Below are 26,298 nucleotides of genomic sequence, written 5' to 3' on the forward strand. Positions count from 1 at the left end.
TCTTTGTTTGACTGTAGAAGTTGGATTTTTTTCTCATTGTTACAAGGTAAGTGTAAACACATTTCACAAAGGCAAAAATGCTATTGGGTTGCTCTTTCAGCAGTAGAAAAAAGGAATGGGGAAACTTAAAATGCAATATTTAGTTTTATTTTTAAATTTAAATGAAGTATTTTCCATTGCTAGTGTGGGCAGCTGCATTATTATTTTCCCTTTTTTTAAGGATCGTGATTCTGTATTTTGATTTAAAAAAAAAAAAAAAAAATATTGTTAAGAAAGTGACATAGTCACTTCCTGCAATTTGGATATCCTGGGATATTAACTGTACATCTAGGTTGGTGTGCTGTTTATTAGTTTCAGTCTAACTTACAAGTTCCTTCTGCTGTCTAAATATATGATCTCCATCATGGAAGAATTTTGAGGAAAGCACCCACTAGGTAGAAAATACCATTGCATGCTTGGTTGTTTACACATTTACTAAACAGAGTTATTTATATATATGCTAATATATTAGCAAATAGTATTTGCTAATAACATAAGCCTATGGTAATAGCAAGAATTAAAATAGGAAGGAGTCAAACACTTTCTGTTACTGCTGTGGTCAGTGCTGCTGTAATCAGATAAAGAACTTAGGGGCAAATACATGTACCCAGTACAAAGCAGGCTTTGCCAGTGAAATTGTGCCATTGTTAAACTATGGTTCACTTTTTTTGAAGAGTTGATCAAAGCTGAAGAGGAAAATTTATAGGAGCCTTTTCCTGTGAGTTTATTTTTGATTCTAAAAATTCTATATTTCAATTTATTCTAAAGGCGAAGTTGAAACTCAGAGATGGCCCTAATGATGTTGTATTTAGTATTACAACCCAGTACCAAGGGACTTGCCGTTGTGCAGGAACAATATATCTCTGGAACTGGAATGACAAAATCATCATATCAGACATTGATGGAACAATAACCAAGTAAATATTATTTTTTTCTTTTTTTTGTATTTGATGCATTATCTTGCTTTATTGATGCTATCCTGCTTTTCAAGATCAGATAAAGAAGCTTGATTTAAGGTGACTTGACATTTTTAACAGCTATAAGAAATATGTGTTGCTTTGATGTTGATTTGTACAGCAAACTAGAAAAGCCTTTTAAGAGACTAGTGTGACTAGCATGTGGCAACTGCCCTTTCCAGTCAGACTTCCTTCGGTTTAGCAACCATGGGTTAACTTGGAAACTGACTTGTGCTTTATGGCCTATCTAGTATTAACTAGTAGATATTAACTAGTACTATATCTAGTACTAATTCTCTTTTGAAATGGTTAGGACCTTCTGCAGAGGTATTTCTGTAAATACTCATAAATTGTTTATTCATTAGTAGTTGTCTTTAACGAACTTGTACAATTCCACCTATCTCCAATTTTCTTTTTAGGTCTGATGCTTTAGGACATATTCTCCCTCAGTTTGGCAAGGACTGGACTCATCAGGGCATTGCAAAACTCTATCATTCCATAAATGAGTGAGTATGTAATCTATGAGCAGCTAGGGCTTTCTGGAATTTGGGAATTAATGGGCAGGTAATTGAATTGCTGTTAATGATTTTGCAGTTCGGTACAATGTGTTGGTCTAAATGATGGAAGGGAGCTACTTCTGTCATATACAAACAAAACTAAGTTTTTCCCTCAGATGTATACTTCAATAGGAATGAAAGCCAACACTTTTACTAGTTCCTCTTTCAAATGTTTGATTCTGCATTTGAGTTCTTAAAAACTGTGTAATATCATTGTGACTATGAGAGAGAACCATAATACAAATAGCTTCTCAAACAGTCATGCATATGTTTATCTTCACCAACTCAGGTTAATCACAAAGTCTTTACAAGCATAGCACACTGTAAATTCAAACCTAAACAGTGCCCTCCCAATATCTAAATATTCTGTGTTTTAATGTTTACTATCAAAGTCAAGTGAACTCTCCTTAGGATACATTTTTGTGTTCTGAAATGAACCTAATTAATAACTTGCCACTGACACAAAGGTTGGTGGCCTGGTTTAAGTTCTGTCACTCACTTTGCTGCGCTTCTCAAATAAGCTAACACCGTCCAGCAAATCACCAATTTCGCCATCTGCTCTCTGGGTTAGTCACCTGAATGTGCTCACCTTGTCTGCAAGAGCCATCAGAGGCAGCTCATGTGACTAGAAGAGGGGAGGAAGGAGATGAAAGATGATTTCACTGTTGTTGCAGTGGTGTGAGGTGTTCAGTTCAGAAATATTGTGGACCACAGCCTTACAAATGTAGTGTGCAGTTAAGAGGAATATAGCCTTATTGTATTTATGTCCAACAACTTTATGCAGAATAAACCTGCATTGTTTCTCTTCCTTAGATTTGGTCATTTAACAAACTTTCAAACAAACCATACCAAAAAAACATGTGCGTTGATGATGGAAATAATAATTTGGTATTGAGGATAACGGGATGGCTAACTGTTAAAGCACTTCATGATCCACTTAAAATAATCCATTTTTATCTTTGGCTTAACATTTAGTAGTTTTTCTTTCCACTAAAATAAGTTTGGGGTCTTGGCAATCCATTTTTTGTGTGTGTGGTGTTACATAGAGCTAAATTTTGTCTCTGGCCCCATGCAGTCTATGGAAGATAACCAGAACTTTGTTTTGTGCTCAGTGTATAATAGAAGAGTAATTTTGGGATTATTTGCCAAATTGAATCTTGTCTTTGAAAATGCACATAAACACTCAAGCCTTTTGTGTATGCAGTAACTGTGTACAAATCTGTTTAACAGATGGATCTACGAAGTCTTTAGGAAAAAAATTAGGGGCCGGATGAATGCTGGTTGTGCTTCCTTTGCTATGAGCTGCAAATTCTGGTAACAATATGGAGGAAAAATAAAAGACAGGAGATCTGGTATTCAATATTATGGAAACTGGGTGAAGCCAGTGTGACGTTTATCTAAACAGAGCTGAGTCCATCTAAATACATAATCTTAGTATTACCATCCTTGTTCTTCTTGCATTTCCTGTTTTTCAGTTTTGATTGAGTCATGTTTTCAAACTATTACATGCTGTTCTGATTTAATAACAGCAGAACAGTCTTTTCACTAGGAGTTTGTGAAGCTCACTGCAGCAAGCCAGTACCTAAACTGGTGCCTCTGGATGCTGCTGGTACAGGATGCCTGTGTTGACAAAGAATATCTTCAGCAGGAAAAGGAACTAAGTTGGTATTTCTTTTCCAGAAATGGTTACAAGTTTCTATACTGTTCTGCCCGTGCCATTGGAATGGCAGATATAACTAGAGGATACCTACACTGGGTGAATGACAAAGGAACAATTCTTCCCAGGGGACCTCTCATGTTGTCCCCCAGCAGTTTATTTTCTGCATTTCATAGGTAAGCACATGGGATTTCATACATCCATTCCCTCCTCATCTCAGACCAGGAAGTGAGTTAAAAAGACTTGGGATGCTGATCATTATAACTGTGTATCCAAACATTCTGCTCTCTGCTTGGCTTGCTACTGAGACTCAGTGCCCCTCTAGTGATCACTTACAGGCGATTTGCATGAATTTCACTTGAAGGAAGTATACTTTTGTTTCTACGGGCATGTTAGATGTGGCTACTAAACACAAAATGCCTGTCACAGTGCAGCTTGTTTTCTGCTTTCTATGTTTTTCCAATCTGTGAGTGATTACTATTAGGTTCTGCTTTCATCAGTGCTCTGATGCAAGATAAATTTAAAAACAAACAACAAAACAAAAACAAAACAAACAAAAAAACCCACGACATACCACTTAGTGTTAACAGTCTATCTTGCAATACTGGGAGTGTTCCGTACGTGACTGCTTACAGCTGGGTATGGAATTTAGCTGTGGCTCAGCCCAGCCAATCTTTTGAACCAGCTACAGTCTGCCTCATTTTTGATTGGAAGAGCTAATAGTGTAAAAGTATTTTTGTTCATTTTGTTGTTGTTGTTATTATTAAAATCAAATAACTGAGTCATGGCTAACAATGACAGCAGTTTCTGTTGTGGTCTCCTATTAGTCCTGCAGATTTTTTCAGAGGCAGGAATGGTAACAAGCTTATGTGTAATTGATTCAGTCTTCTGCTTTTGGTCTAGATGGTAATGTACGATAAAAGTAGTTCATAAACTGCAACCATGAGCTGTGAACTTCATCACAGTTAGTTAGCCTAGCTTAGTGAGTTTATTCACCTGTTTTTACTGTGAGTGTTGTTTTTATTCTTCTATTGTTTCTTGCATCATCCTTGGAAAAGTATTTGCCAGTATCTGTGTAACTAGCCACACTATGAACAGGAAATAATGAGAACAGAAATATCAGATAAATTGGTGAAGGAGAGTACCCACTGCTTGGTCATGATTTAGAATTTGACTGTTCATTTTCTATTTTAGGGAAGTCATAGAAAAGAAGCCTGAAAAATTCAAAATTGAATGTTTGAATGATATCAAGAACTTGTTTGCTCCCAGTAAACAGCCTTTCTATGCTGCTTTTGGAAACAGGCCCAATGTAAGTCTGAGACTTTCTCTTTGAAGGGTTAAAATGCATGAAGCACTTGGGAGGGAAGGGAAATAGGCTTTTCTTTTTTTGTCTGTTAAAGTTTGAATGTGGGAATGGGACACCGATATTTCTATAGATTTGGCCATGCAGATTCTTAAATAAAAACTATAGCTTTAGAATTCCTTTACAAAAAAGATTACACAGATGTATTAGTGTTCCCAGGGTCTTACTAAATACGTAACACCTTTCTATATTTTTTTCAGCAGTTTTGACAGCATTAAGACTTAGGAGAATTCCATACTCCTCAGGCTTGAATCTTTTTTCCTATCATAGTTCCTGTACTTTCTCTGCAGCTCAGTGCTATTGTAAGAGAGCTTGAGAGAAGGGGTATTCCTAAGAGGAATGTTGTCACAGGGAGTAGTACGAGTAGTACCGTGTGGTAGAGATTTTGTGGTGCATATTTGTGGTCCAAGGTTTGAGAACAGACTTAAGGGTTTTGGGTGGGGGAGATGCTTTGTTACAATGTATGCTTGTTGTTTATTTGTTTTAAGGAGTTTTGCTATATACTGTTGGATCAGCTTTTAAATCTCTTTTCTTATTCCTTCAAGAATTTGTTCGGTATATCACATTCAATAAGAAAGTGTCAAAGCATGTGCGTTTGTTCATGCTTTTCACAGGATGTGTATGCCTACATGCAAGTGGGAGTTCCAGACTGCAGAATATTTACTGTGAATCCAAAGGGTGAACTGATCCAAGAACGGACTAAAGGAAACAAGTCTTCGTAAGAGCATTTTTATTATTTCAGTTAAAGAAGGTTCTCGGCAATGAGATTACAAAATAATTACAGTTGTGACCATGATGATTCCTTATGATCTTCTGTTGCATGTGATACATTAAAAAAAAAAAATGCCAGAGACTTACCACTTCGGATGCTTAACTTAAAACTTCTTGAAAAGCAAAGTAAGCTGGCAAAATAAAATTGAAAATTGCTTCTGCAGTAGTTGTACCTTATTTGACTATAGTTTTCTGGTCTAGACTTCTAAAGCTCTTTTTTGGCTACAGTTAACAGTGACTAGACTGTTAAATAATGGTCTTTCTTCTTTTTTAATATAGGTATTACAGACTAAGTGAGCTTGTGGAATATGTGTTCCCATTGCTTAATAAAGAACAGAGTTCTGCGTTTCCATGCCCAGAATTCAGCTCCTTTTGCTATTGGAGAGAACCTCTTCCCGACCTTAACATGGAAGATCTGGCTTGAAAAATACTTCTCACCTAGAAACGGACTTTCATGTTCAGCTACTCAACTTCAGTTTAAATGTGAAGAACTTTCTTAATGAAGATGCTAATTTATATACTGGTACCATAAGTCTTACTAAAGAAATCACTTTAACTCCGTTGGTGTAAGACGAAGAAAATGCAAAGCTACTGTCCATTTTTATGTTCTTTTTTTTTTAATGATATTGTTTGTCTTTATTGCTTGTCTTTATATACCTGTACTAAGGCACTTGAAATTGGCCTGCCATTGATGGCCGTGGTACTCAAGTGCTTCATGGCAACTAAATGCTGAGTGACTTTGCATTTTCATCAATCAGACCTTATTGTAAGCATAGATATTTTTTTTTTTGTGTATTAGTCTTAATAGTATATTTTCTAAAACGAAGCCAAAAAGTGTATGGAAACTGCCAAATAGAATGTCAGACCTATTAACAGAAAACGTGGTCTAATGTTCAGGTGAGCAATTAGGCCATTTTGCAGAGGAGCCAGAACCTAAGACCCAGTGTGCTCTTTCTCAGCTAAAATACAGAAAGGTGTAGATATTATTAGCCTGACAGAGTCTGAAGACATAAAATTCATCTTTAAATGTAAATATGCCTTTTGTCACATGTACGAGACTGTGCTTGTACAATTAATGCTCAGACTAATTCTGCTTTTTTTATATGCAACGCTTAAACTATTTCATTATCTTGTTAAAGTGAAAGTTGTCTTCAGATACTTGTATGGCTTTTGTTGCTTTCAGGCTGCACTATTTCATGTTGAATTTCCATCAAGAGAAATCTTGAATGTTTCTGTAAGAGTTGGGGAGCTGGCATTTTAATTTCTTTTTTTTTCATCATGGAGATTCATATGTGTGTGTATGCTGTGTAGGCCAGTAAAAAGTATGTACAGATTATATTCAGGGAATTGTTATACTAAAAAAAAAAAAAAAATGATGTATTTAATTTTTTAATTATCTACTGCAGGTCTTTCCAGAATTCTGTATTACAGGTTTTCACTAGCTGGAAGGAAATGCAGCTCAGTAGTGGGATTCCAGGTATGAGAATGGTTAAATGCTGCAGAGCAGAATAAAACCTTTTTTTTTCTTTTTTTTTTTCTTTTTCCTTTTGGTTTATTTGTAAGCATCATGCTGGTCATTCCTCAGGTTCAGATCAAGAGCCTGTGAACAAATTGCATTCCAAGTCTAGTGTTTATCAGCTGTGAAAGCAGCTAGTATTTCTCTCTCCAAAAATACTTGAAAACAAAAGTAGCTCTGCTTTTTAAGTTGGGTTGGTACATTTAAACTCCTTAGGACAGGTCCGTGGTGAGAATTGTATGTTTCCAACCCAGACAGCTTAAGGCCTACAGTCATTTAAATTTCAGTCCCAGGCTTTCCGTGGTGCACAGTCTTTCCTGTCACTCCTTAAGCAAGTTCCTGAGGCTGTGCGTTAACAATCCCACCAGGGCGGCCATGTCCAGAATTTCCACCAGGCTCTGGGGCCAGGCTCTCTCCCTACACAGCTCCCAGTGGCCACACACTCCTGCGCAGGGAAGTGTGAGTGATTTTGAGCAGGCACTTGTACAGCTACTGCTGCGGTGCTTAGCCAGAGCTGCTTTTGATAGAAACATGGCTTGGGCAGGCCCCTCTGCTTCAGCTTACATGGCCTGAAAGCAGGAGAGGATCTCTACCTTTCTTTCACTACCCATAAAAGAGCATGCTCAGAGGATTTTGCCCCACCCACACAAATATTTTCTTTATCAGGCCTTAACCTTAATAGGTTAGAGTCTTAACCCTATGTTCTAAAATAACACCAGCCTAATGCTAGACAACTGGTGGACTGCTTAGGGGCAATAATTTTGGGACTATTTGTTTTCTTATAAAATTCTGGTGTATTCCTGTGACTATAAAACATCAGAAAAGAAGGGGAGAGGGAGAGGGTCAACATGAAACCTCCCTTTCAAAGCAGGAGTATGAGGGTGGGAAAGAAAACACACCTGCCTGTCACTGTGTGCCATACATGTAAAGTGACTTGAAAGGCATCCTTCTTGTTCTTACACAGTGAGGACGAGACATTGTGACTGTTTCAGCAAATTCTTGCTCCTGTCACCAAACTACTTAGTGTTTAAGTAGATTTCATGGATTCAATTCAAAGCATGTTTTGCTGTACTGCATTTTTTTTTGCACTTTCAGAAGCTTGCAAACATCATTCCATATATTTTGCTTTATTTTTTTTTCAAATTAATTTAAATTCCATAGAAACTGAAATTCTCATGATCACTAAGTGCTTTGAAAATTGACAGAATTTGAGCTTTTAAGTCACTTAAATACTTCAAAACTTACAAGAACCCAACATATTTTAATTCCATTCCTCATGAAGGGAGTGAAGCTGCCTCTCCTAAAACAGTCCTCTGTGGATGACAAAATTTTCTTTACCATCCTTAACGTAGTCTTGGTGGCCTTGGTATTACACAGATTTTTGGAAAAAATAAAAGAACAAAAACCCACTTCCAGCAAAATAACTACCAGAGATGGGATTCCAAATTGTGATGATTGTTACTAAGGTTTGGCCATGTTTTGCTAACTTTTACTGAGTAAATTTTTTTCACTTAAATCCTATTCATCTTTTTGGATTGTCATAAAGACAAGCTGTGGATTGTAAGGTGGGGACTTGGATAAATGGGCAGGGTGGAGACATGGTATCAGGTCTGTCTCCAAATCCATGTAATTTAAGCTGGTGTGGTATGGGCGTGGCTGCAAAGAGCTCCCCATTCTGCTGACCTCTTATTTTGCAGTATAGGGATGTCCGAAAAGTTGCTTAGTTAACAATTCTGCTTTTCAATCTCTCTAACAGTTTTGATATTTGGGTTTTGATAAAATGTAAAAGATTTCTTGAGTATTTCTGATACAAGTCAGTTGTGGTGGGTTTGTTTGTTTGTTTGTTTTTCTTTTTAATTGACTTGTATTTGAAGCTTTGTTCCAGACTGTTTGTTAACCCTGCGTAGGGACAGAATTTGGGGTACTGTACCTGTAATTGTGTACCTACATGATTTGGATTCTTGGGCACTTTATTGACTAGAAAAGACATCTCATTGCTATCAAACTGTAGGCTTGTGCTGCAATATTAATATGAAGTGGGGTGTATAAAAACTACGCATTTGCCTATCCGTTGTTACTTTAGTTAAGAGAAGTGGCCTGAAGTTAATGTCTGAGAACAAGTTGTGCTATACGTATTCAAAACTAGCGCAAGTGAAATCATTCTTTCTATGAAAGAGGAACTTCTAAGTGTGTGTGTCTGCAGGCACACGCGCATTCCTGTTAAGACTGTGTTGTTGAAGATGCAGATCCTCTTAATGTTGGAAGCATGTCAAAAGCTGAGTCAACGATACCTGTCTGGGGATTAATAAAGGAACATTGCAATTCAGAACTTGTTAGTGACTTGGACGTTTCCCATTTCTATAATGATTTTAAGATCAGTAACTTAAGTGGTGCACATTTCTGGATTCATCTTTTTACACTGTACAAAACATGCTTGTACTTCAAAAGGTTGGGCTTTAACCCCTAATGTTATACAGTTGCATGTGCAATATGACTCGCGTATCCTCAGCTTCTTGTCATCAGTGTATTCCTTAAAATATTTTTTTTTTCAGCTGGAAAAGTTTTAACACTTGTATTGACTCAGTTATGGAACTTCTGAAGCAAACTCTGAATCCACTTATGGTAAAGACAAAAATAAGATTTCATGTTAATATTTCATACAAGTCTTCCAGAAGATGCTGTCATACGAATGAATTGTTTAAATGACTGTAATGCGAATTCATAATGAAACATCAAAAATAGATAATGGATTTGAGATGCCTTTAAAGTGTCACTTTTGCCTAAAGAAGTTTTAGTTTCTAAAGTTGAATCCTGCTGAATAGAATGGAATTGTTTGGATTTTTTTATTGCAGTGTTAATTATTTCCAGATGAAAGTTACATTTTGGTTGAGTTTGAGGATAGGAAAACTCTCTTCATTAGTTTGTTTCACTTTTTATGTTGAAGATGTGAAATAACTGATTATTCAAGCAACCCAATCACTAATAAGGTAGTGTGTTTAAAACTGTCAAATCTGTGACCATACCAATATAGTGGTTTTTGTTAAGACTGGACTATCTTGGGTACAGTAACCCACACTTCAGTGCAATGTTTATTGATGTTCAGAACAATGTTATCACAATAAACAAACTTAAACTAATTTTTTCTTCAATTTGTGTTCACAAGTTCCATTCTTGTATTGCTAATCTAGTAAATGTGGATTTATTTAAATTGTGTTCATATCTTATATTTCAAGTTGCTCTAAGGACTGTGACATTTGCTTTCTTTCACACTTGGTTTACTCCTAGAGTATTTGTACAGCTGACAAGTAATTGCTGTAATCAAATTTACATTGTCTTCCAATACCATTATTAGGTTATAATTTAATGAAAGCTAAGCATACATTCATAATGTAGAATCTGAGGTAACATACACTGTAGTCATAGACACATCTCAGGAATACACAAGCTGCCTTGAATAAAATACTGCAGCTACAGGGTGTGAGCACTTGTACACCTGCCCTAGTTTGGAGTTTCATCCTAATTCCATCCAAGCAACATGTTCATTTCAAAGCAAAAAAACAAACAAACAATCATTTTAATCACACAAATGTATGATAGATCTGCATGGATATGTAAATCATGTGGTACAATGCAGGTGTACCACTTGTACTGCTGCTCCCACTGCACAGCAGCTCTTTTCTGTCCAGATACAGAGCCTGGTGCTAGAATTTTATCTCCTGCTGCAGAAGCAGAGTTTCCATTTCTATTTAGTTTCCCCTGTGACTCTGCTCATACCCTGTGCCCTTCACACCCGGGTCTCTTCAGTCTTCATACCATGCTTCTGTCGCTGCCCATCTTTCACACCTAGGTTTCAGCACTTGTCTGTGGTGTGCAGTGAGCAACAAAGGGCAGGCAAGTCCTGTGCATGCCAAATGCTCAAAGGTGCTAGAGGAATATTGTCTGTGCTCAAATTGTTCCTCCTGTATCCCTCCTATCCCGTTCTTGGTGGATGGATAGTTTTGTCTTGGAGGAGTTGTCTTAGATCTAGGGCCCTCTCTGACCTACAGATGTGCCATGAGCTCCCTTAGACTGCTGGAGGACCGGTCACCTTTCTCTGAGGGTCCCAGGTGCCAGCAGGGACTTTCATCTATGGCTTGCTGAATTCCTACTGCCCTTCACAGGCCCTGGCACCCATCCCCTTGAGAGCCCTGGTATGCTGCAACTCCTTCCAGCGTGTGGGCTTTGGGGCAGGGAGGTGGTGAGAGGCAGGGAGGCCCCTGTAGGTTTGTGTCCCTTGCATCCCACTACTGCACTGGGATTAAATCCCACATACTGCAGTGACATCACTGTGTGAGGGCCCGGTGTTATGCCATACATCCTGCTCCCAGTAATAGACACTGTGTGTGTGCAGGGCACCCTCTCTAGTGTCACCTCCTGGGAGGATGGGGCTGATTCGTGCCTTGCATTCACACAGAGATCCTCGAACAAGGTATGGTTAACAGGGCATTGGGGTAACTACAAGCAATGCTGAGCCACCTCCTCGTGAGTGCTACAAGTGCAGGTCTTCACTTGTAAGGGCGTAAGGCCAGAAAGAGTTTAGTCAACTTTCACCTTGTACTGCTCCAGTCCTCGTGAAGGAGCAGGTAGCTGCAGGTCCTGCTTACCCCAGCACTGAGAATCAAGGCACTTCGTGGTTCTTCCCAATCCCTCCTTCTTCATTCCTCCCCTGCCTTTTCCTCCTTCCTAACCTCTGTTCTCTGCCCTAATATTTTGTCTGATACTACTTCATCCCCAGATGTTTCAGGGAGTGAAACAGCCAGGAATCAGGACACTGAATGAAGAAGTGTGTTGGCAGAACTTCTATGCTGTCTATCCCAAAACCTATATAACAATGCCTGAGACTGAATTAAACACCTAACCCACACATGCAGGCTTGGCTACGAAGCCAGAAATTGAACTTTTAAAGGTGGTGGAGGAAAAAAGCCAAGGTTTTGGCTTACGGTACTGCTGTACTCACTGGAAAGCAAAGGGGCATCAAGACATCACAAAACAGGCAGGCTTTATTTGGACATGTCAGCAGCTGGCTTCCTTCCATCAAACAGTTTTCTCCATGCTCTCAGGTATCAGACCCTGTACACCCGCGTATACGCGCACACAAAGCATATGCTCAAATGCACTTCTTTGAAAAAATCAGTAACTTTTTTTTACAATCAAGATAGCAAAATGGATACATGCCAAGACCTGCTTACGTATGAACACGTTATAAGATGCTCTTTGAAGTCTCCACGTACAAAGCATTGGCAGAGCAGTTCTGCATCGCGCCTGAAGTCTGCAGGGTGCCTTGCAGGAGGTTCGGTGTGTGCAGGTCTGCCTTGTGATGACAGGACGCGGCCCCAGCTGTTCCTGGCAGCTCGACAACTGGAACTCTGCACCTTTCTCTGGGAGCAACTGGGAGCCAAAGTGTACCTGCAGCGAGTATCTCAGTGAAGCAAACGTCCCTCACATCACCAAGCTGATGCTGCATGAGAGCATTTGTGGTTTTGGTGGCCCATTCGTATCCAGCACTGTGCCACACCGTAAGGACTGACTGACTGCAGCTGTAACTTCCTTCCAAATGCAGGATGCAGCCTTGGAACCACTGCACTCCTGAGGCTAATCTGCTTCTGGTTAAGGAGCCCTTTACCTTGCATTCCCAGCACATTTGAGCCTTTTAAAGCCATACAGGGTGCTCACTTACGCTTTGGGCCAAGTTGCCTTCCCATGCCTTCCTCTTACAGGTGCACTTCTTTGATCGTAATGCTCCTGGAGTGGCTGGCTGTCTCCACCAAGTTAGCTACATCCTCTGGCTGCTGAATTGCACAAAGTTGCTGCAAGTAACCTGGCGTACATTGAGAGGCGACGTGGTGGAGGTTGGTGGAGACATCTGTGGCACACAGCCACTGCTTTAAGTGCTCAGCATAGCGATGTCTCCACTGTCTCCGAAGTCTAGATAGCAAATGAAAATAATGAGGTAGTTTCACACATGTTGCGATGGAAATTTGCATTCTCACTTTGCTCCAAGCTTTCCTGTGGTTTCCTCTGATATTATTGATTTTTATGGCTCTCTGCTGCCTTTCCCATCTGCTCTAGGATGCACTGTTTGCGTCGGGCCAGGGCAGTGTGTCTCTGGCTGGCACCACTGGTTTGTAAAACATGCAGTGTACCCGCCTTACAGCTTCAACCTACTGCATGTTGTTTTTTAAGGCATTGTTATTTCCAGATGCTTCCTATTTGAGGTGGGGAACACTGTCCTATGTGGTTGCTGAATGAACCAAGAGTGTGAAAAGGTTCTTTCAGTGCAGGTTATTTCCTTGGGCTGTTGCTGATTGCCACTGAAGATGTGAATGCCTGTCAGCGGGTTTGGGGTATTCTGAGCAGTGCTCTCACCCTTTCCTTTGAAGCTGAGCTGTTTCATACAGCACGAATCCTCAGTAGGCCCATGAATTCATCTGTGCCTGAGTCTCTGCCAGCTGCTGCTAAATTTAAGGAATATTTTACCCAAGCACTGACTGAGGCAGCGATTAAGACCCTGATTCCTCCTCCCTGTGCTGTTCAGGGGCTGCAGCACAGCAGTCTGCCCAGCAGGGTGAATATTCCACCTTGAAGGCTCCAGTAGGGTAACTTCATTAAGAGAAAATGAGCCACTTACCCTGATTACAGCAATTACTAAAGCAAGGCGGTGGTTCCTCACCAAAGCTGATTGCTTCAGCCACTGTGCTGCTACCGATGGTGGATGGGGAGCTAGCTCTAAAAGGTGTTCTCAAAATATGCCTCAGACTCAGTCCTGCTGTGACGTAGCTTAGAGAGTGCTTTACAACCGGGTATAAATCCTGGTTAGGTCACGTTATGTGGGATCAAACAATCCCAGCTCCGTCAGCAGCAGATCCTGGGCACGGGGAGAAGCTTTCTGTCAGAAGAGAGCCCTGTCCGACAGCACAACTGGGCTCCTGAGGACGTGTGGGCTGGGCTTAGAAATTTACCAGATCAGTCAGGTAAGAATTAGGTGATGAAATATTTGTACCTCTAGCACTAAACTTGCACTGCTGATTCTTAAAAATGTCTCACTTGGAGGTAGGGGGGTGGAGAAAAAAGAGGTGGTTGTTGCCAGCGAGGTCTCCCTAAGCGCTCCGGCTCACTTTGTTTGTTTCCATGAGTCATTTTTAGCACAGGCAACAATAATGTAACAATACTTGAGTCACACACAGTCTGGAGCCAACTTCTTAGAGAACACAGCTTTCTTGCGAGTGAAAAATATCCTGAAAGGAAAAGAGCCTCTACGGCTTTCGTACATAACAAGAACTTGGTTAATATATACATATATATATATGGTTGATGTAGTTGGCTTTCAAAAGAAAAAGTTTCCTGTTTTTCCCTTCATCTCTGAGATGTAGAAAGGCATGGGAGAGCAGTGGGCTGTTGCTTTGGGACAAAAGAAAACCGGGCCCCTCTTGAACGAGGGGTGGTCCAGCCCAGATCAAGTCAAATGTGCAGGGAAATGAGGGGGGTGGCTCCCTTCACCGGGCTCTGCAAGTTCACCACATCCCTTAAGCAGCTGCTCCTACACAAGCAGCCTTCCTGCTCCACAACACATCCAGCCCTGGCTGTTGCTTATCAGCAACACCCCAATTTCTGAAAACCAGGTGCCAGGAGCTCTTCCTAAGCCACGTGCTTTAAAAAAATCCGCTTGCAATTTCCTTCCTGTGCTCACCCCACCACCCCCGCCCGGCACAACCCTAGCTGCAGAGAGCCTGATGCGGAGCTCCTCTGGGGCCAGGGAGCTTTTTCTGTCTGCTTCTCTCCGAGGCAGCTCAGCTTCCAGGATGCGATGGTTTGTTGTGGGAAGGCCCCCTCTCATCGCCTGGAAACAGGGTTATTAGGGAGTATCAATTCCAAAACTATGCTGCAAAGAAGGCGTGAAGTCTGCATTTGACCTCCTCGGATGGGGAAAGGCTTCAGCTGAGCGTACGGGGCTGCTTCCAGCGCGGGGAGTTCTTCCTTCACCTAAAGGATTTATTTGTTCTGAGGCTGTAACAGCTGTTCTGGATTCGTAAGAAGGAAGATACACTACACAACCCACTACGATAAATACAACGCTATGCGTGAAGAATAGACTATGAAAAAGATGACCAGTTTATGTATGTGAGATACAGATGACAGTGGAAAAGTCCTGCTCTTACTAAAGTATGGTTAAGATTTTTTTCCACCCATGAAAGAGCTCAAAATGTTAACTCCAACGAGCCAGAACATTATTTTTGTTACCTCAATTGAGAAGTGGCTACTATAAGAAATAAAACATTGTTGCACCAAATGCGTTTAAGCTACTAAGCAAGTTGTTCCATCCACAGAGACAGATGCTGGGTGTTAAAACCCCACTGAAAAGTGCTGATGCAGGAGGCTGCTAAAACAAAGACTCAGTGCAGGTGCTTGGTTTGTACATTTGACAGCATTGGCTAAAAAGACTGTTTTCCTATAATATTTTTTAGCCATTTTTTCCTCTGGTTTATCTTTTGCAATGCAACAAAGAAGAGAACTACTTCTCTAATGCAAATACTGTAGGAATTCCAGACACCAGCACTGTAAAATTTTTCAAAAGCTTTTCAAAATGATCATTGTTCTAGCTAAGAACAGGTGATTCAGATCTCTCTGACCTGGCTCGTTATTTTCAAGCTCTAAGCCTGAATCCCAAGAGCATCACGCTTCACTGGTTGTCTTTTTTACTGCACCAGTTGGAAATTACTGTTTAAATCCTTCAGTAGCAGCAACTGTGCCTTACACTCATGCTTGCCCATTGAAAAGCTGAGGCAAGGCAAAGTTCTCCTTGCACTGCTGCTTCCACTTGACTGGTCTGAGAGTCACTCGTCTCTTAGCACTGGGTTTGGCCCTTAGGGGAAAGAGAAAACTGATGCAGACTAACATCATTTTGTTTTGCACCACCATGGTTAGCACTTGCTTTGAACAAGTTATGTGAATGCACTTGGCCCACCACATTATTTTAATAAAGCAAGGACCAAGTCATCAACAGTGTCCAACATGGTCTCAGTTTCTTGCCCCTGCTTTACCGAAAACGGGATGGAAGCTGGCTGCAACTGGAAACTGCAGCAAAGATGTAAACTTTGATACACCACGGACACTGGCAGAGATAAACTGGGGAGCAGACTGCAAAGGCTATTTAATAGGGAGTAGCAAGAGCACAGTGGAGAAGTATTTACTGAGAATGTATTTGTTGTTTAACAGCTGTTGTGTTTGTACAGGTAAACTAGGACTTGGGGAAGGAGTTACTTTTGCTACAGAAACAGGTCTTTTGTAGCTGTCTCTGAAAACTGGGGACAAGGTTTCAATACAGACAATAAACCCATCACTGAAATCAAATATATAAACTGAATATATTAAAGCTTTGAATTTTATTACACTTAATTTCTTCGGAATATCTTACCCTTCTCTCCTGTTCCACGATGGACCTAAACATGGGAAATGGAAGGATAAAGCAGAACCCCACTAAACGTGGAATACATTTCATCGGAGTCCGTGTAGGCTAGTTTGCCTCCTGTCACGACGACGTTGACTTCATCTCCCGCTTTGAGGTGAAGAACGAGGTGGAACGTCCCAGGACCACCACAGGTCCGTTTCCCCGAGTAGGGTTTGTGATACTCCAGCAGTTCCCTCCTGTACCCGGCCGTGTGGAGCTGCGCAACGCTGGCATTGGAGACGGACAGCACTGCCTCTACGTACTCATCGCGCTCCGGCGCCAGCACGGCGGTGATCAGGTAGCGCCCCTCGTACGGTGACGTGAAGATGCCTGCAGAAGAGAGATGGGGATGGCTTTTCTGAGGTACTCAGAAATAACTAAGCACAAGGCCCTAAGCACAAAGACAAGCATAGCACAGCACGCACTGTGCACTGCTGTGTAGAGGTGACTGTGATGAGGTCAGCCTGGGCAGCTGACCAACTGAGAGCGGTCACGAAGGCAACAGGGTGTGAGAAGCTATAAGCCAGACTCTTCCCATACGAGTCGGTTTAAAAACTTTCCAGGCTTGCGATGCAGAAAGCACCACCACCACAGGTACCTACCACTTCAGTCATGACCACTCTACATAATTCTGCAGAGCCCTGAGTTTTAAAGAGCCAGCTCATGGAGGTGTTTCGGGGTGTGTGAGGGGGCTGAGGTGGTTCACACAAAAGCAGGGAGCCCTCCTCTCCTCAGGCCGCAGTGAAACGTGTCAGTAAGGAGCCTCCCTGCTGCTAATAGTGTCCCTAATTGCCTGGGAAGGATGAGGAGCACACAGTGCTTGTGGTGAGTCAGGGAGGTGAGTCAGGCCTCAGTGTAACTGGTAGCTGTGGAAAACCAGCATGGCCAAAGTGTGTGACTGTCCCCATCCTTAGGAATGTGAGCTCCTGCCCTAGCTTAGATGGACTTGTGTAATTTGTTCATTTCGATGCACCGCAGTGCCTGAGATGTCATTGACCACTTGTAATGTGTGTTACTGCCCACCTGGCAGCTCTGTGGGTCCGCTCTTTGCCTTACCTGTGTTGGGGTTGTAATAGTCCCCGTCATTCACCAGCACTTTGTTGAAGTGAACCACGCCGACGTCGCTGGAGAAAGGCTTCTGCGTGAGCCCAGCAGAGAAGGACACCAGCGAGGCCGCAGCGGCAGCAGGTCCTAAAATGGGTAAGAATATGACTGAGGTCACTTTGGGATGACAGCACAGCCTTTCCCTGCAATGGTTTATAGCCCAGTGTCTCTGCTCCTGCAGATACTCCACTCAGCCTAACCCTGCCACTTGAGGGGTGCCAGAATTAGCAGAATACGTACTGCTGGCCCAGCTTTCTTGCCATAAAAAAATTGACTGAGGACCATAAAATTTCCCCATTGGCTACAGCCTCCCAGCTCTGGCAGGGGAGCCAGAAAACTGGCATCACCTACAAGCTGCTTTTTGTCCCTCTAAGGAAAAGATTACGCGTGGCTTGTAACTGCTGGAAGTAGCCATCCTGCCACACCTGAATTCAATAATGCTCTGCCATGGAGCAGCTCCAGGCTTCAGGCTGCCCCGCACATCTCTGCTCTGTATCATCATCAAACTGGCAGCAGAAGTGCGGAAGGTCGGTAGCTCGTGCCAGCCCTCTGAGGGGAGAGGCTGTGCACAGCTTTATTTCCTGCCTTCTCCGCCAAAGGCTATCAAAAACATCTATACAAGTAACATTTTTCAGTATTCCAACAAAGAGAATCACGTCTGGGGCTTTTCTTTCTTTTGCACTTCTCTTTCAGGAAATTTTTCACTTCGATTTTTTTTCTTTTCTCAGCAGCTCAGACAGACGCTTAAGTATTTCATAGTGTCTATCTGCTTCCTAGCTAACACCACTTGATGAAATACAATTTGGACTATTAGGACAAGTTTTGACTTTTAAACAGACTGACATAAAGGCAAGTCTTGGTAATCAACCATGTGTTAGTCTTGTTTCAGCTCCCTTCCTTCTAAACGTTTCCCTTAAGGCAGGAACACTGCTAGAAGCAGTCAACTCTTGCTGCTTTGATCCGGCAATTAGGTAAACAATGAATACACTTAAAGTTGTCCTCGGCTGCTCCTTCTGTTCAACAGCATTCAGGGTTCAGGTTAGGATCCAAGTCTCTCTGTGCTGTGTCAGCCCTGCTCCTTGTTCTGCTGCCTTTAAAATACCCGTCTGGTTTCTCTCCCTCCCAATCTGACATGCCACCAGCAAGCAGTGATACAAACGTTCAATTCTTTGATATAGAAGTTTAAAAGTGACAAAACTTTATCTAAAATTTGAATATTCCAATGTTATTTTAGATATTTTTTTTTCCTGAATAACTTGGCACAGAGGCAGGGGGACCATAAGATGCCAGCAGCTTCAGAAATGGCAAATACCCACCATGAGCTCCCTTGGGGTCTAGCAAACAGATACTTCATAAATCTTTGGGTATCTCCTCATTCAATATTTTGTCTCACTTTCACAAAGCAGACAGAACCCTTTTACCTGGCGGTGCACATGTAAGAGCTCCCGTGAGCTAAGATGAGGCTATTCAAAAGGACCAAATTGAATTGCAGGAAGTCTGCTTGCTTCAGGAGGGAGCTTCTGCAAAGCTCCAGCCCCTTAACATTACTCCACTTACAGGAAGCGTCTTTGTAGTCGCAGCTTTCCCTGAGACTCAAGTCAAATGATGATGTACATCAACTCATTTCTTGCTGGCTGACTCAGAGAGGTTCCTGTAGCCTGCCCAGAAATGCTCTGCTCTCCGTTTGCAACAGCTACAGCTCACAGTAGCTAAGGATATGTGAGGAAGTGACTCCTGTCCTGCCTCCCCTCAGCTTCCTTTAGATTTTCCTGCACTGACACTGATTGCTTCAGTAGTTGTTAGTTTGATGCTGAGATTTCCTTCAGATCTGCAGCCTTGTTTTTTGAGCCACCAGCTCAGTTTTATGCGTACTTGTCTAAAGAAGAGATCTTAACTGCCTCTAAATATCCTGTGGGATAGTTCAGCAGGCAAACACAGAGGTGCAGGAAAGTCACGATGTTCCCATGTTCTCCTCTCCTTGTTTCTAGACGGAGCTGCGCCTGTTTGAAGTTTGCCCAAGTCCTACCAATAGCTCTCAGCAATGCTTTTGCAGATCCTTACAGAGGTGAATCGCCTTCCCTTACATGTCCCCACTTGCAAATGCTTTTCTTCACCCCGAGATCAAAGTTCAGTTTCTCTACGCAAGGTCCAGGCTTGGAAACTCCACAGTTTCACCTCAGGAGCTAGTGCTGTGACATTTTACAAATAGGAAGAAAATTTTCAAAGCATTTGAAAGCCAGGAGCTATAAATGTACTCCTCATGAAGGAACTGCGGGGCAGAAGAAAAGCTTCACCTTCATTGAGAAGGAATGGGCTGAAAATATCAGCAGTTTACCACTACCACCTTTCTTTTTTTTTTAAATTCTTCAGTTTGACCCCAGCACATCTCATTTCCAGGAACATTCCCTCTGCACGTGGGATAGCCATGCCAAACACTGTTCTGTATTACACTTCACAAGAAGTTTCTTTGAGAAAGGAGCAATCACCCTCCATTGGAGCTGCAGGGTCGGGGACACCACCAACGCTGCAAACTGCGTGGAGGAGGGAAGGAAAGGCAATTTGTACTCTCTTTATTTTTTTTTTCCCTGTGACCCTCTGTATGGTGATCAGAGCATCCAATTCCTCTTCTTGGCTCTGTCCTTGCCTAGCTGTGTGACCTGGGGATCTAACAAGCATTTTCTCATCAGTTCCCAGAGCAGTTCATCAGTTAATTCACAACCTCTGCCGCTGCAATTGTCAGCAAAGGAAAATTCTCACGACTGTAAAATTGCCGTGCTTCAATAACATTCGCTGATGATGATGCTTTAAATATCTACTGCTTCAACTCTTTTTGTAGCAAAAGGCATTAGATGAAGCCGCTTGGGTCCTGATGCTTAATTCACCCCTGTCATAAACTCCTTGCCTGTGAAAACAGAGCTAATGCCTATTATCGTACCTCACACCCTCTCATTAACACTTGCGAATCCCTGAAGATCTTTACCTACAAAGTTATATTGTAAGATGCATCCAAACAGATGGCTAATGCATCTGGAAAGCTCAGAAGTGCTATTGCAAATATGCAAAGTAGGCCTCAGCATTCAAGACAAGCACTGATGTGGGCTAGTTTATACCAGAGGACAGAGCTGGAGCCCTCAGCTTCTTCCTGAGTAATGCCTTCACGTTACAGGCTAGTCAGAAACAGAAATGAAAGGGAAAGAGAAATGAAAGGGAGCACTCAGAAGGCCAATTTAACAATCCATGCTCCTGGTTTTAGGAATCATAGTACAAGAAGGTCTGATCTTCTTTCAGATTACAATTTCAGTACCACAAAATGTTCTGGGCGAAGACTGACAAAGGCATAAACTGTGGTTTTGCTTGAATTAGGTCTTAAAGGTTCCTCAGTGCCTTACCTAAGCATTAAGTTCCTCCTCCAACAAACCAAAGACCTTCCCTTTCCCATCTGTTAATTTCTACAATACTGCTGAATTCTTCCCCAAAAGTCTCTCTTTCATTGCTGTTTATAAGCAGCTACCACCTATATGATCAGGGACAGCGAGTGTAAATGCCCTGACTCCACCAAGTCCAACAGCTATTTGTACCATACCACATTTGTACCATGCCTTACCCTCTGCTTTCTATCACCTCACCTGGCCTCAGGGCTTGCGAGGCATTTTGGGTGAAGCACGACAGGCTGGCAGGCGTATCTTGTATTGAGACAGGCCTACAGGGGCACAGATTGGGAAAAGGAACTCCTTGGCTGAGCTCACCTCTCTGTAGATGTTGGAGTGCTACCACACCATCTGTAGCAACATGTTCCACCAAGCAGCCCTCGCACACACTGGCTGCCACACCTTGCCCTTTCAACGCGTTTAACGTGCAGAGTTCACAGTTTTAGCATAAACTTATTAAAATACTGCTGTCTACGAACTGCAGTAGTATGCATAAAGTGGAATAAGTCCCCCAGGAAATCCATTTATCACAGAGATCTAGACATTTATATTGGCTTTTCTGGCAGCAAGATAAATGAGCATTTCCTTACTTCTCATCCCTTTCCAGAAGCCTAATCTATAGCTCCTTGTTCTTCCTCTGTTGCAATCCTCAAACGCAAAAATATTGCTTTAAGGCTATGAAGGATTTTTAATTAGAAAGTATATATATATCAGGGTTACAGTATCAACTCTTCTTGTCAGTCCCCAGCCCAGTCTTCGGGATGTGCATCTGTGATTTGGTTAAGGCTAAAACCCAGGGGTAAGATTTTGGATGTCGTAAAGTCCCTCCGTTCTATCTATTTCTGATATTTCCTTCAACACACTTAGATTAAATCATTCTTTCTGCAGAAAGTGTGGGAATATTCACTTTGACACAGGATACCACTCCCCAGGGCTTGATACTATCTGGAGTATGAGGCTGTAGGGCAGGCAGCAACCAATCAACGCATTTATTGAGGCCAACTAGCATGGCCCACACAAGCTATATACCTCCTTATCATACAAATCTGTCAGTGAATTATGATATTAGCAATTATAATAAAACCGCATCAAGCCTAGAAAATTGTATTTTAAGTCTTTCTAAATGAAGGCTGACAGTGGGAACACTCCTGCTTTCACTGAAGTCAGGAACATGAGTCCTCATTGTTCTAACAATGGTAGAAACTCTCCCATGAGGAGCACCAACTCACACACTCAGTTACTAACAGTGCTTCAAAAATCATAGCATTGGCCTTAGTGTTAATTTCTTACTAAAGGAATATTACATTCATTGGAAAGAAATAGATCACAGAATCACAGAATCATCTAGGCTGGAAGAGACCTCCAAGATCACTGAGTCCATCCTCTGACCTAACACTAACAAGTCCTCCACTAAACCATATCCCTAAGCTCTACATCTAAACGTCTTTTGAAGACCTCCAGGGATGGTGACTCAACCACCTCCCTGGGCAGCCTATTCCAATGCCTAACAACCCTTTCCATAAAGAAGTTCTTTTCATTTAAAAGGAAAATAAATAAATAAATAGACAAATAAAGCACAAAGTAAGTAACAATATCAGCAAATGGATTATTTTTAAAAACCTTAAAACACACACATTTTCAACGGATGCAGACTATGTTTTAATGCTAAGGTGTAGCAAACGCGTTAGATTTTCCTTAATGTCACTTTGTTCTCTTAGCCACAGCTCTCCAGGGACTGATATTAAGTACCTGTGTAAAGCATTTCTGCAAAACAATTGCCTTACCCTGTGAGTCCGTGGTTGGAGGAGATAACTTCGGATATCCTACAAAGCAAAAGTAGTGTGTGTTACACAGTATGTAATTGAGTACATTATGACAAAATATCACTGCATTCTTCTAAAAAATATCCTTTGTTACCAAAAAGCTACCTACCAAAATTGCTACCAAATAACATCTCCTATGAATGCTCAGATTCTCGTTAAACTGGGGCAGTCACAGCAAAGAAGACCAAATTCTTACTATAGGGTATTAAATCCACGGCAAGCACTACAGCAAGAAAAAATTAATTTAGGTTTCCCTAGGGGCAAAGGCTGTTGTAGTTACCAAGGACTTTACATCAGCCCCATTGACCTCATGCTCTGTGCAGCGCTGACACAAGCAACAAAGCTGGCACTGACCAAGTTTCCCCTACTTCTGCAGCCAGCTGGAGGCTGCCAAGCCCGATTTGCAAACCACCTCTGCCCTAACTCCAGACTCTAATAGCTCTAACGGCTGAAAGGCATCTGGTAAAGCTCAGTTTCACCCCCCTAGCGAAGGCCTGGCATGTCCGTAGGTATCACAGGGTGATTCACTGCTGGTCTGCTTCCCTCACCTGGTGCTCCAGCGTAGCCTTCAGCAATGGGCATGGTGCTTTGCCCAGCCTGGCCATCAACGCTTCGCAGCCGCCCTCTTCCCGACATCAAGACGGTGCCCGGCGGCCCTGCCTCTCCAGCCTCCAGGATGATCCCGGTTGTTCCAGGAAGGAATGGGGCGACTCCTGATCCCGGCAGAGCCGGCCGTGGAGGAGGTCTGGGCAGAGGAGGCTGGAGGGGAGGCCTGTGCCGTGGGGGTTGTATCCTCGGCCGGGATGGCAGCAGGGATATGCCCGGCTGGGGCTGCAGCGGCGGTCTCGGTGGCACCGCCTGCCGCGGTGTTTCTGGTCGCCCTTGGAAAGGTTTGAAGAAAAGGGAAATGCAGAATTATTCACTTAAAACAGTCTGTAAAATCGGCATATGCATATTCATGGGAAACAAAAACTTCAACATAAAACCGAGACTTTCTGCACTGAGCTGGCTGCATGTTACAGCTACCTCCCACCGATGGCCTCCACCTCCCCTTCATGCTCTCTTCTTCTTCTGCTTTACTCCCTCCTGCCCACAGCTCTTCCCTTCTACACCGTACTCAGACAACACCCAGCACAAGGCAGTCTTGTTCTTATCCAACCCTTTAGCACTATCACCAAAAACAAAAAAATCCACAGGAAAAAAAGAGTAAATGGACACTGACTTGGGGATTTTTTCCCCTCCTTTGAAAAGCAATGAATTTAAAATTCCCAATACTCCCATTACTAATATGTTCTGACAACAAAGGCAGAACCCCAGGATATAATTTAGCTGAAAAGCCCTTATTGTTTAAAGGCAAGAGATCCCATTAAGAGACTTTTCCAGCAGGGCAGCCAACACATACGACATCGGGGTTGAACAGTGCTGACACGGTAACATTTGGGTTATCAGCTGGTACGGTTCTGCATCCTTTACAGGAATTAAAATGCGTTCTTATAAGTGGAGTCCTGGATGAAATTTAAAGATGCTATGTCCTCCTAAGTGTGAAGCTGACTTATGCCATATTTATAACAGGAATTTACAACTGTGTAGATTTCAGCAGAGGCAACGACACAGCTTTTACAATGAATTACCAAAAAGAGTTCCTAAATTCACATTTTAGACAGCAGAGTAAAAAAATCTAACTATACTGACATTATACATTAGCATTGGTTGTATTCATTGCAGTGTATGTCCAAAGCATGGCTTTAGGCACAGGGATGGGAGTGAAAGTTTCTGGGGAAATGAACAAACATCCCCTTGCAAATTTATCTGATGCAACTTGTCATGCCAAAGGCAATTGCCATGGTCCACAGCAGGAGACCTCTGCCCCAGGCTCTTGGTGGTGAAAACAAAGCACATTATCCCTTATATCAGCCTGGGTAAGCTCACCAGTGGCTAAGGCTAAACCAAATGCCTGTGCTTCACAGCAGCTGGAGAGGCTTGGCCATGGCAGCAGTGGCTGCCCTTCAGAAGAGGGCTTACAACCAGATCCTGCAGGTATGGACCATGACGGTGTTGCTGGCAACCCCTGTGCTGCTCCATCACTACCTGGTGCTTTTTGTCTGTGTTCCCAATGCCACGTGTGATTAAAGGCGACAAACTCTGCCCCTGCACTTCACCCCTGCGAATCTTATTTCTTGTTTCCAGTCTTGTAAAAACTCCTCCTAAGCGCTCCAAGGTACTGCGAGGCTATCTGAAGGCATGGTTCCACACCACCTGCGTTCATTTGCTGTATGTATGTCCTTTAAAAGAAAGTCTTCAGGAGCTCTGCTGGCTGATTTTAAGTGCTGTGAGAATTGAAAGTTATACTGGCAATGCACCACAAGGTTGGACTGAAGCTTACTCGGTAATTCCTTCCACAAGGCAGAGGGAATAAAAGGTGAAATGTTCACTTTGCACAAGTTAGATTGATCTTCATAAAAAAAAATCACAGATTCACACCTTCAACTAAGATCTTCAGACTAACCTCATTCAAAACAGAAACTGGCAAAATATTTTATATTGATATATAAATATAAATATTTGTCATTTCTCTAGTCACTTAAACTGAGCTTTATTGAGCCAACAATTTGGGCTGACACAGGGAAAACGACTATGCTTTTGTGCTTGTTTTTCTAGAGCTTTAAACAATAATCAGCAGCTCAAGTCCTGCATCCTGTGCCAGCAGCTTCCTTGTGTGCAGCATCAATATTCCAGCATTTAGAATTACCCAGCTACATTCCCGTAAATCAAAACTACCTGGCTAAATCTCAACTTAAAGTGCCAGTTATAAGATAATGTGAGGACTAAGAGGGATTGTGGTCTGCCATCTTTGCCAAGCTTTTTAGCATTTTTGACTGAGAAGCACCATACCATGACAAAGTATCAATAAATCATCAGATAGAGATAACGCTGGAGCCATCCTATCTCGATGCTGGATTACCCAACACGTGTTTTCAATTCAGTAAGTGATGAGAAAATGAATCCCCAACAAAGGCTGAGGTGAATTTCGCTGGACCTGCTTAAGCTTTGCTGGGCAGCTGACAAAACAGACATGTTCCTTGTTGTCTGTGAAATATCCGGGAAGGCAGTGAGCAGAGCTGAGATGGTTAAACAGCTGAAAATGGTGATGCTGTCCTCGCAGAGGAGGTGTCACTGCTTGGTTTGTTGCCACCAGACCAAGTGACAACTCGGTTACCAGGTCAGACAGCAGCACTGCCTCACTTCTGCTCTCAGATGCCCATCTGCAGCTGAAACTGAAAAGGCTTCCCTTGTACAATTAAAACAAGAATGCTTTCATTCCCAGCTCCCCTTAAAGCATTTTATTTTATTCAGTTTGATTAGCCGGGCAGCGTTAACTTCCATTTTGCTTCACTGAAGAAAGAATAATTTTGCAGGAAGGAGGAAGAGCTGTGACCTGGATGCACAGCTCAAGTGTTTCTTTGCAGTTTGGCTGATTCTAATGAGGTTCTGCCCTGGCCACGTGCTCATCAGACCCCAAAACACACAGTAAGCACATAAAAGAAATTATCAAGTAAAGGAATTAGTGGCTGCACCCACAAGAAGCCACAAAGACATAAC

At 42.3% G+C, this 26,298-nt stretch overlaps 2 protein-coding genes across 4 annotated transcripts in view; one reads left to right on the plus strand and one right to left on the minus strand.

Annotated features, from left to right (window-relative positions):
• LPIN2 (lipin 2) overlaps window positions 1-10,072 on the plus strand; it is a 45,581-nt gene extending 35,509 nt beyond the window's left edge. For all 3 annotated transcript variants that reach the window (XM_084306836.1, XM_084306835.1, XM_084306834.1), the window contains exons 15-20: window positions 808-956; window positions 1,415-1,501; window positions 3,233-3,385; window positions 4,404-4,518; window positions 5,187-5,290; window positions 5,623-10,072. In XM_084306836.1, the coding sequence (XP_084162962.1) occupies window positions 808-956; window positions 1,415-1,501; window positions 3,233-3,385; window positions 4,404-4,518; window positions 5,187-5,290; window positions 5,623-5,767 (753 nt within the window). In that variant the 3' untranslated portion in view covers window positions 5,768-10,072. The remainder of the gene's footprint in view (window positions 1-807; window positions 957-1,414; window positions 1,502-3,232; window positions 3,386-4,403; window positions 4,519-5,186; window positions 5,291-5,622) is intronic.
• Window positions 10,073-11,923: 1,851 nt separating this feature from the next.
• The window catches only part of EMILIN2 (elastin microfibril interfacer 2), a 38,698-nt gene continuing 24,323 nt past the window's right edge, over window positions 11,924-26,298 (minus strand). Inside the window, exons 5-8 of the mRNA XM_084282477.1 lie at window positions 23,247-23,579; window positions 22,660-22,698; window positions 17,400-17,534; window positions 11,924-16,673 (exon numbers count right to left, since the gene is read on the minus strand). Coding sequence (XP_084138603.1) covers window positions 16,336-16,673; window positions 17,400-17,534; window positions 22,660-22,698; window positions 23,247-23,579 — 845 coding nt within the window. The 3' untranslated portion in view covers window positions 11,924-16,335. The remainder of the gene's footprint in view (window positions 16,674-17,399; window positions 17,535-22,659; window positions 22,699-23,246; window positions 23,580-26,298) is intronic.

This window comes from Netta rufina (genome assembly GCF_964035555.1).
Source record: "Netta rufina genome assembly, chromosome: 2".
Lineage (NCBI taxonomy): Eukaryota > Metazoa > Chordata > Aves > Anseriformes > Anatidae > Netta > Netta rufina.